The sequence below is a fragment of the Pyxicephalus adspersus genome, chromosome 2, assembly GCF_032062135.1.
Source record: "Pyxicephalus adspersus chromosome 2, UCB_Pads_2.0, whole genome shotgun sequence".
In the NCBI taxonomy this organism is placed as follows: domain Eukaryota; kingdom Metazoa; phylum Chordata; class Amphibia; order Anura; family Pyxicephalidae; genus Pyxicephalus; species Pyxicephalus adspersus.
Genome location: NC_092859.1, coordinates 109,842,452 through 109,857,936, shown reverse-complemented (window position 1 = coordinate 109,857,936; position 15,485 = coordinate 109,842,452). Strand labels below are relative to the sequence as shown.

At 35.8% G+C, this 15,485-nt stretch overlaps 1 protein-coding gene across 2 annotated transcripts in view; it reads left to right on the top strand.

Annotated features, from left to right (window-relative positions):
• Window positions 1-9,123, top strand: part of TAF3 (TATA-box binding protein associated factor 3) — a 68,594-nt gene extending 59,471 nt beyond the window's left edge. For both annotated transcript variants that reach the window (XM_072401824.1, XM_072401823.1), the window contains exons 5-7: window positions 1,583-1,835; window positions 5,395-5,501; window positions 8,190-9,123. In XM_072401824.1, coding sequence (XP_072257925.1) covers window positions 1,583-1,835; window positions 5,395-5,501; window positions 8,190-8,301 — 472 coding nt within the window. In that variant the 3' untranslated portion in view covers window positions 8,302-9,123. The remainder of the gene's footprint in view (window positions 1-1,582; window positions 1,836-5,394; window positions 5,502-8,189) is intronic.
• Window positions 9,124-15,485: the final 6,362 nt, after the last annotated feature.

The following is a 15,485-nucleotide window of genomic DNA, read 5'->3' as shown; positions in this document are numbered from 1 at the left end:
CCTTGCTTCTAGAATCGTTTCAGGAAAGGAAGGAAGTATTGAATTAGCAAATATTTGTAATGTCTTTAATGTAAGAAGCTGAAAGACTTAGACACTCCTTCATCTTGGAGATAAAAGTTATCAGCACTAAAATTGGTCTCTATTAATGTTCCTTCAAGTAGTTCCCACATTTTGTTCTAAACGCCAGACTCCATATTTACTGATTATGATGTCTGCACTTCTTTATGTGTGTGTTTTAATTATTTTTAATCATGTTGAATACAAATGGCTAATTTTTAATGCATTACACTATTCCTACTTAATCAGCAGTTAAAAGAACAATGTTGATTGCATGTGGATATATATTTCTATCCAGCATTCCTAAATTAACTCCTAACTTGTATAAATTATCATTTTAGTTGCGGTGCATTTGAAATGAACACTCAGTAGCACATATATTCTTTACAGAAAGCTACTGCATAATTCATGTGATGTGTAAAAGGTGTCTAAAGGAACTTCCTAAATACCTAGAAATATAGACCATCTAGTTGTACAATATGTCAAGTCTGTGTGTCACCCACAATTACTATAATTTTCTATAATTGTTAGAAATAACCTTACATTGCCACCTTTATTATGTGTTTGTATTGTCCTATTTGTCTTGTTCCTGTTGACATAAATTCCAGGATAATAGCACCAGCATGCACTTTTTGTTCAGCCATAACATTCTTATCTTCTGGGATGAAAAAAAAGAAGAGTAGTAAAGGCACATTGCTTAGTTTTGCAGATATCATCCTAGACATAGCATGAGAGACAAGTCTCCACTTTAAAGTCAGGAACAGAACATTTTAGAAAAGGTTATACCACTGCTTGGCCTGTCATTTCTATTGCTGGTAAAGGTGCCTACGTACATCACAGAGTGTTTGTAGATTGTGCAAGTCTATTGGTATAATTCCAGGTACCTTCATGACTTGTATATGTGTGGCCTGGCTGAGTTTGTTGGGTTTTCCCAGCCCATCATGATTGTTTCCCCTGGGACTTGCCGGCACCAACAGTTTTTCACTCTTCTATATGGCTGATTTTTCCATTACATTTTAGGAAAAACCTTCAGACAAATAGTTTTACAGCCAGGTTCTGCATGTTTAGTTGGGTTGTATCTTTTTTTGAACAGGGGCCCATTTACTGTTGTGTTGTAGAGTACCATGGTACATTGATATTTTGATTGGCACCCTAATACACCAACTCACATGATTACAACACACTACTGTGCTTTATGGTTTATGGGTTCAAAAACAAGCCTAACAGTTTTCTTTTTTTTTCTCCTCAATTCTGGTTTATTGGCAGCCCATTTAAATGGACTGCCTTACTTTTCACTTATGCAACATTACATGCATTGATCCATTTTAATAATTTTATTCAATTATACTAAAACTTATGGTAGGAGTTGAATGATAACACAGAGCAATAATCTTATAAACCTTATGCCTATTTGTATTTTATTAAAAGGCCAAATTTTGCATGAAATTGTTCTTAATCATGTCTATTTTCTGGTTTGCTCTATATGTCAGGGTATCTTTCATTATTATTTTTTTCTTCCCCTTAGTGTCATCAGCAAAGTGGTATCCACTCCAGATGCCAAGGCAACTACAACACCGTCCTTGCCTAAACTTACTCCACGTGCTCCATCTCCAGCACCTGTGCCCGTTGTTGTTGTGCCTCCTCCAGCCCCGGCCCCTCCTGCCCCTGCACCTGCATCACCTGCTCCAAATCCACCTCCTGCTGCCTCTGCACCAAGCGCAGGAAACTCAAAGGCTCCTTACAGGAGTGTTGTTACAGAAACAGTCAGCACTTATGTGGTAAGTGTGTTCTGCAATAATTATGGTTTCCTTTACAGCAAGTATTTTTTTTCCTTTTTATCATATCAGGTCATACATATTTAATAATTCCAACAGTTCAGTAACCATTTAAGGCAGATTTACACTCGGAACATTACATTTAGCGCATGTTGATGTTGGTTGGGGGTTTTGATTTTTCAAGTGGATGTTCGATGCCCACTATGCACAGCCCTACCCCTACATAATAAAGAATGTAAACAATATTCACCTAGTTCCTGATTATATCACTACAATGTACTGTTTATTGAAATCCCATGTGAATAGCCTGGACACTCAAGCTCCCTCAAAAGGGTAATTTTCGAGAACTTTCATCATTGTGCCCAGAACACCACTAGGTTCTATTGCACATCTTGTGACACAGGAAAATCGCTGAATATATCTCTTCATGGTTTATAAACATAAAAGTCATGACCGATGTTAATGTTGTTTACATTGCTGAAAAACTGGCATTAGGTTGCAATGGGAAAAAATAAAATCCAATGAGCTAACAGAGTTGAAGTGGTGACCATAACTTCAACAGTAGGACTACTTTTCCAGTTTAATTTTACTTGTCCTTTATTTCAAAGTGACAACAGTGTCATAAGGTAAATGGAAAGTTACTCAGTAACAACTTTTTATACCCTTGATCTTATCAGCAGGTTGAATAGGAGTGTTTGGCTAATAAGTAAAAATGCAAAGTTGGGAACTTAGTAAGTCACGTAAAATGTACTTTTAAAGAGAACTTGTCCTTCCAATTTACATAAATATGTAAGTGTACATAACAATTGCAAATATTCACCTACTTAAAGTTCCCCCCCACTTGCTGCAACTGACTTCATATTCAAATATTCCAACCTCATTTACATTTCTAAAGTAAGGATGTACTTTATAGTCCTACAAGTCATAGGAAAGTTTTACATTTGAAAACAAAAAAAGTACAGCAATAATAAAATATATTGTCAGCTTTTAATTTTTGTGATAAAATTATCTTATAAAATTTTCTTATAAAATGTGCTGTGTCTGCCCCAAATTTAAGTCCCTAATGCGTGATTAATGTGTGCAGGAGAATAAAGGAGACACTATAGTGCAATACCAGGAAGAAGATCAGAAGATAAACTCTAGGAATTTCTTTTAGTGGCTTGGAGTATTCCTAATTGTCAGCATGCAGCCTTTTTGCAGCATAATTTAGTATTCATTTGTAGGTTGCTTGTTCCCATGTGATGTTCAGGATGTTTGTCTTCTAGTGGCACCGTCCATGTGTAAATGTTAGAAAGAGTAATTTAGGGTCTGACTGCTTGATTTAATGGAACGACTAGATTCCATAGTTTTTAATCACATCTGCCATTTTATTCCCATGGTCCAAGTCATTGCACAGTATTTAAAATAATTTATATATTTTTTCTTATTTCCCGCAATTAACTGTGAGGAAGTAGCAAAAATACTCTCCAGCCAAAATTGAAAATTACAACTTGAAATTAACATTGAGAGCATGGTTAACCTGGAATTTTTATTTTTTTTTAAATTTATTTTATTAAAAGAGCAGTACTGCATTAGCTGACCCCTGTCTCTTGTCCATATTCTGGTGACGATGGAACACCCAGCTTGCTGCTTCTCATATGCAGAAAACCTTAAAAGATGCTGTTACTTAAAGGTTTTTTTTTAACATGTTAAAATCAGACACAAATGTGTATTGGATGCTTGAATGTGATTGATGATGCAGGAAGTAAAAAGTGTAGGAGTTATACAATACAGGCTCCAGGAAGTATACTCCTACTTGACCCTTTGTAATATTCTGCAGGGTCTTGCAAGCAGCCTACATAACATATTCCAAATACTTGCTAAAATAAGGTACATTTCTATTGCTCGGTGTCTACTGCTCAGTTTCAGTGTTAACTCAATAGAAGTGGTAGCTAATGTAACCCCCTTCTTGCAGAGATGCACCAAAAAAAATTTATTTTTCTTTCTTTTTTTTTTTTTTGGAGGGGAATCTTGGTGCTTTGCTGAAAATGAAATCCTGCTATACAATCCTGCTAAAAAAGAGCTACATTTTTTAAAGGTTGTGTGCAAATTACAAGCAAGGATACAGAGATCCATGTTGGAAAATAAGTTTAATAATGAGAATAACAATTCAAATCTCTTAAGTCTGTTTACCCCTCCGTTTGGAGATAACTGATTTGCAGGGCTCGGAGATATGTTGTGAAATAATTTTTCCATATTATTTCTCTTCTAAAATGTTTATGTATGTTTGTTTAAAAAACCTGTAAATAAATAAAAATGTTTTAAAAAAACAATACAAATATATTTATATACATCATTAGCAAAGAACCAAGTAGTTGGCAGGATATGGAACTATAGACTAAGGGAAAGCAAATCTGTGTTCTGAAAGATGACCTAAGGCTGGGTCTACGTGGACGTTTTTTTAAAACGCATGTAAACACTCCTATTGCGTTTATATGCTTTTTATGCACTTTTTTTTTAGCATTCTGAAGCTTGCCTTCAAAATGCTGGAAAACGCCTATGCCGTGTTTTCCTGCGTTTTTGGGTGTTTTCCAGCATTAACCCAGTGCTTTAATTTAAGGTAAATGTCATAAGCGTGCCTCAAGGAAAGGTTCTGGATTAGATTGACCCATTGTAATACATGGGGATTTCAAACAAGGGCTTTAAAAGCCTCAGGTTAAACACTGGGGAAACAGTCTGTGTAGACTAAGCCTTATGCAGCTTAGCAAAAGGTATAGCGGCTCATCATCTCCAGCAATAGCCAAAGCAACAAAGAGTGAGATAAATGGACTTTAAGGACTCGTATACCATAGCATTTATTGTAACAAACTATTGATAACAGTAATACACATTGTACTTTAGAGCATTCTTAAAAAAATTACCTGACCAGATATGTATTGTGCCTTTTAACATTTTACCACTTGATCCATCTACCCATGGCTCCTCTATTATAACTGTCCCTATCTGCACCATCTACACCTGACCTCTCATTTGATGGTGTATGACTAGTCCTACATCCTGTCTGTAAAGCAGGTATTCTGATCAACATTGTAATAAGGGGCGTTTATCCCACTGATTCTATAAAAATTGTTTAGAGCAGGGGTTTCCCAAGACTTTAGGGTTCCTTTGGGGTAAAAAGGTTTGAGAAAGGGTTCTTTATACAGTTGAGTTTGCTTCTTTTTAATTTTTATATTTGGGTATACAATATTTGTTGGAGATACATAAAGTGTTTTAGTAGTATATTTCATGGATAGTCAGTTGCACTAAATGGCATGGGTTCCTTTTTATCCTGTTCTTGTGTTTGTGTTTGTTTAGATTAGATGGAAAAATGTTGCTTTCTGCAGTACAGACAAAGATAACATAGTGTTATGATCTTTCCCTTCCATAAGGTAGTCTTCCTTCAACCCAGCCATCTTGGTTTATGCCTTAGTACATCCATATTTTTCTATATCAAATAGAAATCAATGCTTTACTACATTATGCAGCTCGATATTGTGTGGTGTTTTTCTTTTAGATTGTTTACAAGCTTTTTTTCTCTTTGTAGATCCGTGATGAATGGGGCAATCAGATCTGGATCTGTCCAGGATGCAATAAAGCAGATGATGGTAGTCCAATGATTGGCTGTGATGGATGTGATGATTGGTACCACTGGTAAGATTTGCAGTTGAAATTGTTAATAAAATAAAATACTTAGGATATGACATACTTTTATTTTACAAGCCACTCATTTCTTTCCCTCCAAAACATGTTTAGACTGTGTATCTGTTAGGAAATATTCCTGCCATTTGGCTGACCTTGTTTAATATTCTGTATTAAAAATAAATTTAATGTGTAGACATTTTTTTAGATTCAGGTATTGTCATTTATCTGTATAAAACAATAGACATGGTATTGAAAGAAGACATTTTCTTCTTGGTTAGAGTTGTTAAATTGCTCTGTTCCTTAATGGCTCTTGGTCGTAACATCCTATTTTAAAACCCAGCAGATGTTGCACACCTTTATATTTACTGATAATGGCTAGAAAGCTAAGAGGCTTTGTTTATCTGCAGTATGCATAAACTAAGTAATGCTGATTGACAGGAAACTTCACACTTGCCGAGATTGACCAGAGATCAGCACTGTTGCTTCCCAATATCTCATTGGGTTTAGTACAGAGTTGCTTGGATTTTTTTTTTAACAAGCTCTTACTCTTGAGTTTAAATAATCATTCTAATTATCAAGTACTAATTAGTTTAGGTACAACATGTATTGTAACTATAAGAAACTCATATAAACAAAAGAAAAGCAAAGAAGGTTTTTTTGGCAAAATAGTAAAAAAAAGTATTGTATTAGAATATATCATTTAAAGTATCCCTGTCAGGGTCATTTGCATGTGAAATATACCTAAGCAATTAGGACTGCAAGTACTTTTCTAGTAGCTGTTTTTTTTTTTTTAAATCTACTTCTTAACTCCTCACCATCCTTTACAAGTATTTGCCATTTTCAGTTTGATGAATACCTGTTTCCCCCACCACTCTTTATGGTTCCTCTCCTGCTGTATACACCATATAGCAATTTACAAGTAAGCTGGAAAAAAAAAAAACACATGTGGCAGGGGAAGCAGGAATTCACACACCTGGAAGTATGTGAATACGTACAGCAAGTGTTTGAGCAGTGAATCGGTTGCTTTTTAAGAAGCTGTAAAGGTAAGTATATGCAGCTTTATTTCTTTGAAGGTATGTTGTACATACAGGAATCCTGTGCTCATAGGGTCGCTTTAGTGAGCACGGAGGCCAGCCTCGGGCTAGTGCAATTAGTGTTGGATACAATAATAATCATGTATCTGTATTATAATATATTATACATACATAGTGCCATGAGCAGTACAAACTTCATATATCCAAAAGAATTTCAGAATATTCATATACAATGCTAGATCATTTCAGAATGATGCTTCCATGGTATGTTTTCCATTCAGATGACCTTGTTCTGCAGGGATCATGATAAATCCCCAAAGCCCAACTATCAATGTGGCAAGTTTGAGGTCACACCATACCTGATTTTTAGAAAGCAATGGATGTTTTCGCATTATCATGAAGCAAGATGAAGAACATGTCTTTTTTTCTAGTATGAAATGATCCTTATATGTATTTTACATTCATTAACAATTTGTATATCTCTGTCATTGGAATACTTTCTCAATGTGCCTTGTCATTCAAAGTTCAGTTTTATATTTAATTGGGTAAAGAGGAGCCAGTACAGCTTTCTGTAGTAATCTGTTTGAATTTATCTATGGTAATTTGAAGCTGGGTTTGCCCTGACTACTGCTCCTTGCATATCATTACTGTTATTTGCACTCTTTAATTGAATAGGACCTAATGACATTAAGGACATGATGTGCAAGTTCAATATGACTTTTGTTCTAAGTGCAAAATTCCACAAGAGATCCGTGTGATTCTTTAAAGCTTTACTGTAGGCAGGGATCAAGTAATTAAAATTGGCACTGTCACCTCTAGCTTTATACAAATAAATTGCTTTCTTTTCTGGGCGATTGGCTATCTTAGAGTAATATTTACCTTAATGTATGGTCCATGTGGTCTTCCTAACCATCAGTCTGGTTGTAACAACCGGTCCCCCCGTTTTTTGTTTGCTATATGTTCTGCCACCCCTCCTGCTAACCTCATTACATACAGTGCTAGACAATTGTCCTCCTCCCATTATGATTACAAGGCTGCTGGTCCTTTATTTTATATAAGGAAGGAGTACCTTACCACAGTGCTGTTTTGGGGAGGAATATACCAGAGGCTGTTGCTGTACCAGGGAACAAATATATTACTCCGTGTTTTATCATCTCCTAGAAAAATAAATGCTATATTCTTCATCAGCTGCAGGCAGTCTTATTTATTCTATCCCTGCCCAGGGTGAGGCTTTTGAGATGATTTGTGCTAGTATTTAAGGAAATCGGTACATTGATGAACACTTCAGTTCGTCATTGCCCACTTGCTTTTGAGAATTCTAAAAGCAAAATAAGTGAAAAACATGATTTTCCTGACCAAAAAAATACTCAAAGAAAAGGGCTTTTACTATGTTTAAAACTATAAAATGTCCAACATTGTGCTCACAACAAACTAAACACACATTTCCATGCTGGTATGACTTCTTGGATGGTGGTATTCATTCAATATTTTTTGAAGCATCATTTGTGCTACTATAGTGACTACTAAGTGTAGCATCTACACTTTTTAAGAACTAGTGATTGTGCAGAAGAGAAATGGCTAGTTAGTCCAAATTTTCAATGAATCTCCTTGATAATGTGATTACCGTTATATATAATGCATCTTTCCCCTTTTTTTTTTATAGGCCTTGTGTTGGATTAACTGCAGAACCCGACGAAGAACAGTGGTTTTGTACCAAATGTGAAAGCAAAAAGAAAGACAAAAAGCACAAAAAACGGAAGCACAAAGCTCACTGAGACCAACCCCTGGCTTTGTTTCCCTGTGCTTCTCATAGGAGGAGCTTGTGGCTTGGCCATGCTTACAGTTCTGTGGACTGCTTTGGATAGACAAGCTGTTAGGCCTCAGTCTGTGGATTGTCTGGCAGATAAGGAACCAGAACATAGAGTACCCGAGGGTAGCCCAGTCTAAAGAAACTGGCACCAATAGACCCTTCTCCTATATCCAGCAGTGCTCTTTTCTTGTATAATAGACGTATTTTTGTCTTCACAAATTAAACTTGTAATCTATTTGATAAATCTGTACAAGCCGTAAAATGTAGTGAATGATTTTAAAAAGACTTTATCCGGACTGCAACCATTTTGCTTTTGACATTTCTGCTGTAATTAGGATTGACACGGTTCCATACCTATGTATGTGTCAAATATGTCATTTCTTCAATGATTCTTTACACCCCCCCCCCCCCCCCCCTCTTTTTTGGCTAATATAAATAAACGACTTCCAGCTTTGTGAAATATATATATATTTTTTAAAAGAAAATTTCTATTCTCTCCCTTTTTTTCCAGCATTGTTCATTGATATTTGTAATATATTTTAGATTTGTTTTGGTCTTATTTCTTTTTCTTTTTTTTAACCATCTATCCATGCATCTTGTGTTGTACTTGACATTCAACATCCTCTTTGCGCTGGATGAGCCCCCCACGAGAGAAATGTATTTCTGTGTAAAGTCCTTTTTGTGCTGTTGTGACAGCCATTTTACAAAGCAGCTTAAAGCGGCAACATATTTGTTATCTTTCTTCATAAAGTATGTTTTGTATATATTAAAGTGTGTTTAAAATGTAGTCTATGCTGTAATATTGACTGAATCGTGTGTACTTCAGAAATGGTTTACATTTCCATTGTGAACCTTGGTGGGAAATGACAGAAAGAACATTCATGCAGTTTGTTTAATGGACAATAAAGTCTATACAGAAGATTTTAATTCTTGGGCAGCAATGGCTTTTGGTCCATTTCTCTTCTACAGGTTTTTAGTGCTTTGTCTAAAGGGAGGATTTGCCCCTCTTTGTCCTCAGGACCATTGTCACCAGGGCGGAAAAAGATGCAAATCTTCCCAGCAGAGATGAGCACATCATTAACAATATACCAGAGGGTCTAATATTTCCATTATCCATACAAAACAAAATCCAACATTGAATTTTAACCAGAACAAGAGACAAAGTTAAATGTTCCAGTGGGCATTTTTTTTTTACTAGTGTCATGTGTGTATTAATGGAATTTTCCACATTTTACAGAGATTGTCTTTAAATTCTTGTTGCATCCCTGGTGTGGGACACAGCTAAAAAATAACCTTACGAGGACCCCCCCCCCCTTTTTTTTTATTTTTTATGCAAACCTGAAAATAAAGTTTTGCCTATACTTGCACTTGTATACTTACTTCTCCCTGGTGTAGACCATTTCTGAGCAGACCTGCCATCACTCTGTCCTTTAGCAGACTCATTCATAATTACTGGGAGGGTGTAAACCATAGTATGGCAGCCATTATGGCTGAATTCAGACTTTCTTCCTCTGCACACCCGTGGAACCGAAGTTTTAATAAAATGTTACCGGGAGGGCTGTTTTTGACAAGAGATTGTGTATGTTTCTTCTGTCATGTGTTCCCGAAGTGTTCATTGAGCCATCTTGGTGCGATTTTGTGCCGCTGCTACATTCAGGTCTGTGAATTTAAGTACTACAAGTTACATAAAAGTTTGAAGTATGGTTTACTATGTGACAGTGTTTGTCACAGTGTTGGGGGGGAGGGATAAATAGGGCATAACTTTGGCAACTTGTAGCTCACATAGAATACATAGAGTGGTAAGGAGGGTAAACATTTCCTGCTCCGTAGGGCTGAATGGGCAAAGTACAGGTTCACTCTGGACATGATTTATTAGCTGCCTATCTGGCCATATTTAATGGAAGAAGTGATCTGACTGTTCAGAAAACCTTGCCCAATTGCATCTGTTTTTCCCAAGTTAGTAGTTTGGTACCAGATGTGACTTCATCGCACCTCTCTGGCTGCTCCCCAAAGGCTAAATGTAAGTGGTCCATCAAACCGAACAAACTGGACCTTGCCTTTTATGTAACCTGTTTTCTGGATTTCATTAAACTGGCTGCCCATGTTAGAGTTCTAAGTAACACATTTTAAAAAAGGTAGAAAGTGCAAAAATCTAGTTTAAAAATGCTTATGCTTAGGAATAACAGATTTTTATAAGATTACTTTCATCGAATGTGAAATATGGAGAAAATAATTTGAAACTTCCTTAACTTTTAAAAATGCTTGGAAAAAACAATATATTCCTGGTGTCAGGCAACTTCTCATGCCTTGTGGGAGATGGAGCTCATCATGCTTTCTCTTAGGTATTCAGTAAATTGGAGCTTGAAACAGGCTTAAAGTCTGAAAGCAATGGCTTCCATGGGTTTGCACAACACAAAATTGCAACAGAATGTGCAGAACTGTAAAGATAGAAATAAAATCATCTTAGGGCCTTTCTGAGAACCTAGAATTCTGCTCTCCATGTACATTGTGAGAGGTGAAGCTCATGAGGTTTCTTCCTTCGTAGATTCAGCTTATTGGTTTAACCTCCAATCTGGCAGGTAAGACCCATGTATAGCATAGTATTAGAATATCAGGGTTATTATAAGCACACATATAAAGGCTAAGATCAACACTTTGCTTTTACTTCATGTTACCATGTTGTTTGTTTTCATATTTGCATAGTTTCTTTTTAGGTTAGATTCAGACATTTCCATCCAATTGTGATGCGTTAAACTTTGGAAGAGCAGCTCATTACACATGTGCTCCTAACACATGGTATTCGTTGCACTGTGTTGGGTTGCATGTGTTTTACCACAACAAAAGTACAAATAAACCCTTACGTTCTTTCCTATGTTAAGTTGTTGAAAGCTGATTTCTGATTGGCCGCCACTGGTATCTGCACATCCTTTGCACAACATCTTTGCATTGGTAATATAAACTTTTAGGCTATGTTTGTTCATTCAAATTATTTTACAATTCTGTGCCCTTTGGCATTAGTTTTTTTGCACGCTGATATTTATGTGGGAAAGTCAAGTAGTGGTGACCTCTCAGTGTTTTTTTTTCTTTTAAAAAACATTCAGGAAAAGACTGTACATTTGGTCTGTTTAGTGCATCCGTAGTCCTAACCAGCATTGCCAAACTGCACTGTAAATTTCAATGACATGTAACCGAGGTATTCTTGGAGGAATATTTGAATGGAGAAGATTACAGTGATTATTACTGAAAAAGTTTCATATTATGTGTAGGTTATAACTAATGGCTTCAAGAAATTACTGCAAATTGATTTAAGTTTGTAGCATCAATGCCTGACATTAAAAAAGTTTTATACCTGTACAAAATCAAACTTATTGATTAGGTATTGTACAATTAGACCCAGTATGGTAGATCTTTACGGCTTACAAAGTTCTCTATAAACTAACTTAGTATGTATACAGATAATTTTATATATTATTACTTCGTTATAAACTAGTCTATAGACATTGGGAAAAGATTGGCAAAATGTGGACAAATGGTCATTGCTATCAATAAATTACCAAACACTTGTTGAACAGTTTTCCTCTTATATATCTGAGAACCTGTAGTCAGCTCTTGTGCAGCATTTTTTAGGGTTGTATATTTGCTACCAACTAGTATAGCTTTAAACTAGCTATACTATTGTTGTTGGCATTTTCTCTAATATCATCTACTAAGTGTATAGAAAAATGGGGTCAGCTCAACCATTTCTCCTGTAGTACTGTAAAAGTTTGGACTGGTTGTCAGGGATTTCTGTGCCTGATGATCAGTAAAAGGCTGTTGTCTTATCACCTGACAGCATTGCTTTGGCCAACTGAACTGTATATGTGAGCCGGTGAGCAGTGTAAGTGCTTGGGATGTGGTTGACCAGCCGGCATAAGACAATGTAATATTTCATAAAGGTAAGTTGATGGGAGCTCCAGCCCCTTCTATAGTTTTCAATACTGGTAAAGTGTATCTAAAGCCAAAACATTTTTTTCAGTTTTGAAGAATAGAAGGTTTACAGTATATTGCTATCTTTGTCCTTACTGCCTTCCTCATTCATCATTCCAATTACTTTTTTTTTAATTTTCTCTATTCATTATATACATTATTTTAGATCAAGTATCATCTCTAGGTCTCTGAACTTCTCCATTAAATGCAGGAAGGTCACGGCTGGTTCACAGTGCAGTGAGTATGGTCAGTCCAGAGGAGGGTGTTCAGCCCTGAATTTCACACTTTGCATAAAAGGAGGGATATGCGTGTGAGCATTACCACTTTTTACAAAAAACATAGTACCCATTTCTTGCTTAAGATACATTTTGCAGGAAGCAGAGCTTGCTTATGTAATTTAAATATGACTGTAGAAAGAGAATTCTTTTTTTTTTAAAAATCAAAAAGTCAAAAATACAAACCATTTTGTTGTGTGTACCACTTATGACAATGAACCTGATTTGTATCTGATTTGATCTAGCCCCATTAGTACAATAAATAGTGAGGAAGCTGGCTAAGGCTGGTAATGCTCAGCATGGGAATTAATGGGTGAAACAAAAGTTTGGTTTAAAAAAAAAAAAAACAGCAGTGTGCCCAAAGTAATATCTACTTTCCAACTGACCGACTTTGCTTTTCCTCTTCCATTCAACAGCCTTTTTTTTTCTTCATCATTTGGACATGTTGAAACAATTGTTTTCCAGGATTGCTGGATCAGCCAGGTTCACCTATGACAATCTATCTTCTCCAGTCTTTTAAAAGTGGGGCTTTCAACCAATTGGTTATAAGTCTGAAAATCAAATAAATTTGCTAAGCAAGCACAAAAGGTGGCAGACCGTATTGTGTGTATAATATCTGTAACAACGGCTGAATAACTGAACTTATTTTTAGGATATTCCTACTTTTTACACATTTAATTGGCCAGATGACATAATGACATTTAATTATTCATGACATAATGAATAATGGGGGTAATTGGCACTCTAGAATGAAGTGTTGAGATGGAGACAAGAGCTGGTACTTTTGTTAAAGCACCAGTTGCCTCATAATATGTACTATAAAAATTTAAGAATAAAAATGTAAGTGGGGAATGAACTGACTCAATGATAAATGTGAAGGAATGAAGAGAGTATAGTATGAAGGTCTAGAATTTAGAATGGGGTTTTCCAAATTGGGAAATCAGGAACCCGCTCTAGGTATGAAAAATAATCCTGCCTGTACATTTTTTTTTTGTGCATTAAAATTAAATTCGTAACAAATGGGCTGTCTTAATGCAATGCACAATAACATTGAATAGAGGTTTATCAAATTGACACAAAACTCTTTGAATATTATAATTAACACAACAAAATAGAATAATAGAAACAGCAAAACAATAACAGAAATTTGATGTTTGGCTTTACATACACTTTAATACTAAACTTTTTTGACTGGAAAACTTTACCAAGAAATAGTTTGGTTGGACATGACAATCTTCCAATGTATGATGGATATTCTGATTTCTTAGACACTACAGCAGAAAAAATGTAAAGCAAACCTGTAAGTATATCAATTTGGGAGTTTAATTTGATAATGTGTTTTATTGTGTAGACTCTCCATGCAAAGTTCCCATCAAAAATGCCTAATTAATAAACCTGGAAGCAATAATCATGGTAGTCACACATAAATTAGTTGTTTGATGGGATCAAGTTTTCATTTTAAAAATACTTTATTATACTACTTTATACAGGTTTGTTTATGTAGTGCTATGCACATGATTTAAAGTTTATATTATAGTTTAAACATTCTAGGAGAGAAAAAAAATGTAATATTGGACAATATTTCAAGGCAGCAATATAACAATTCTCTGACCTTGTAAAAAAGGTATTAAAAATTATATATATATATATATATATATACAAAGGGTAACATAAATTACAGTGACCCCCCACACACTTTTTTTAAGCCATTTCATGCTTAAAAAATCAAAAATGTTAATAAAAACCCCATCCTACAGTCAGCAAAAACTTGTGAATAACACACATAATAGAAGTGGAATTGTGGTACAAGGGAGGCTCCACATCTAACATTTTATAGTTAGGGGACACTGGGGAGAGATCCTCTCCAGTCATACAGGTCAACCCAGGTACTTATTGGGTAGGGCAGTCAACCTCTGCGGTTGATTGTGGATCGGTGGCCAGAGCACAGTCTCATCGCGACAAAACCAGAAAGTCTTCAGAAGCATAAAACTGGTCCCAATAGAACCAAAGGTGTCCAAAACTTGCTGTTCTATGGTCGCAGAAAGCTATTAGGTCTTCCATGTGCCTGATGTCTTTCACTCTGGCAAACCACTGCTGTAAATTCGGGGGACTGGGCTGTTTCCACATAGCAGGGATACAGGCTTTGATGATGCTTTCAAGTGGTGTCATTTATATATACATGTTTCTAAATATTGGCGACTTTAATTTTTTAGCAATTTGTTGTTCAGTTCAATGTTTTAGCAGGACTTTGCTTTGGCGACAGGATCCCCGGAAATCACTTGGAAGCCATCCTTATGGGATTAGGTACAAATAGCTGATGGAAAGACCTTTTACCACCAGCTACAAAATCCAAGTAAACACTGCCAATGGTGATTTGTAGCAACAATTCATTTCCATGTGAAATCCAGATTATCACGCAATTTTTTCTTTTTTCCGTTGTCCCCAAAATCTGAGAAATACAATTTGGAGCTTTGAGCAGCTGCTTCACTTTCTTCCTTGTTCCAGTTTTTATAGCATAAACCCTACATATAATATGTCCCTATTGTATGAACTGACATTCTCAGAATCCTCCATTTTTACTTTTCTTTGCTTTTTATAGTCTGACCAGTAAAGGAACCATAATTTTTTTTATTGGGCGCTCCACTTCTTCTAATGTATAACCATTCATAACCATTCTATTCGGCGAACTGCAAGGTCATGGAGAGCATATAATAATGGACATTTCCCAGAACTTGAACAGAACTCACTGTATGTGAGCCTCAGAACATTGTAGGAGTAAATAAAAATTCAAATGTCTTTTTTCTCTTCAAATATGCACTGCTGTCATTCATTAGTAGTAGAAACTAAGGTATTTTGGAGCCTTTTCTTTTATCTAGTAAAGGAAATGTATTGTCAAGCTTTTCCTGAG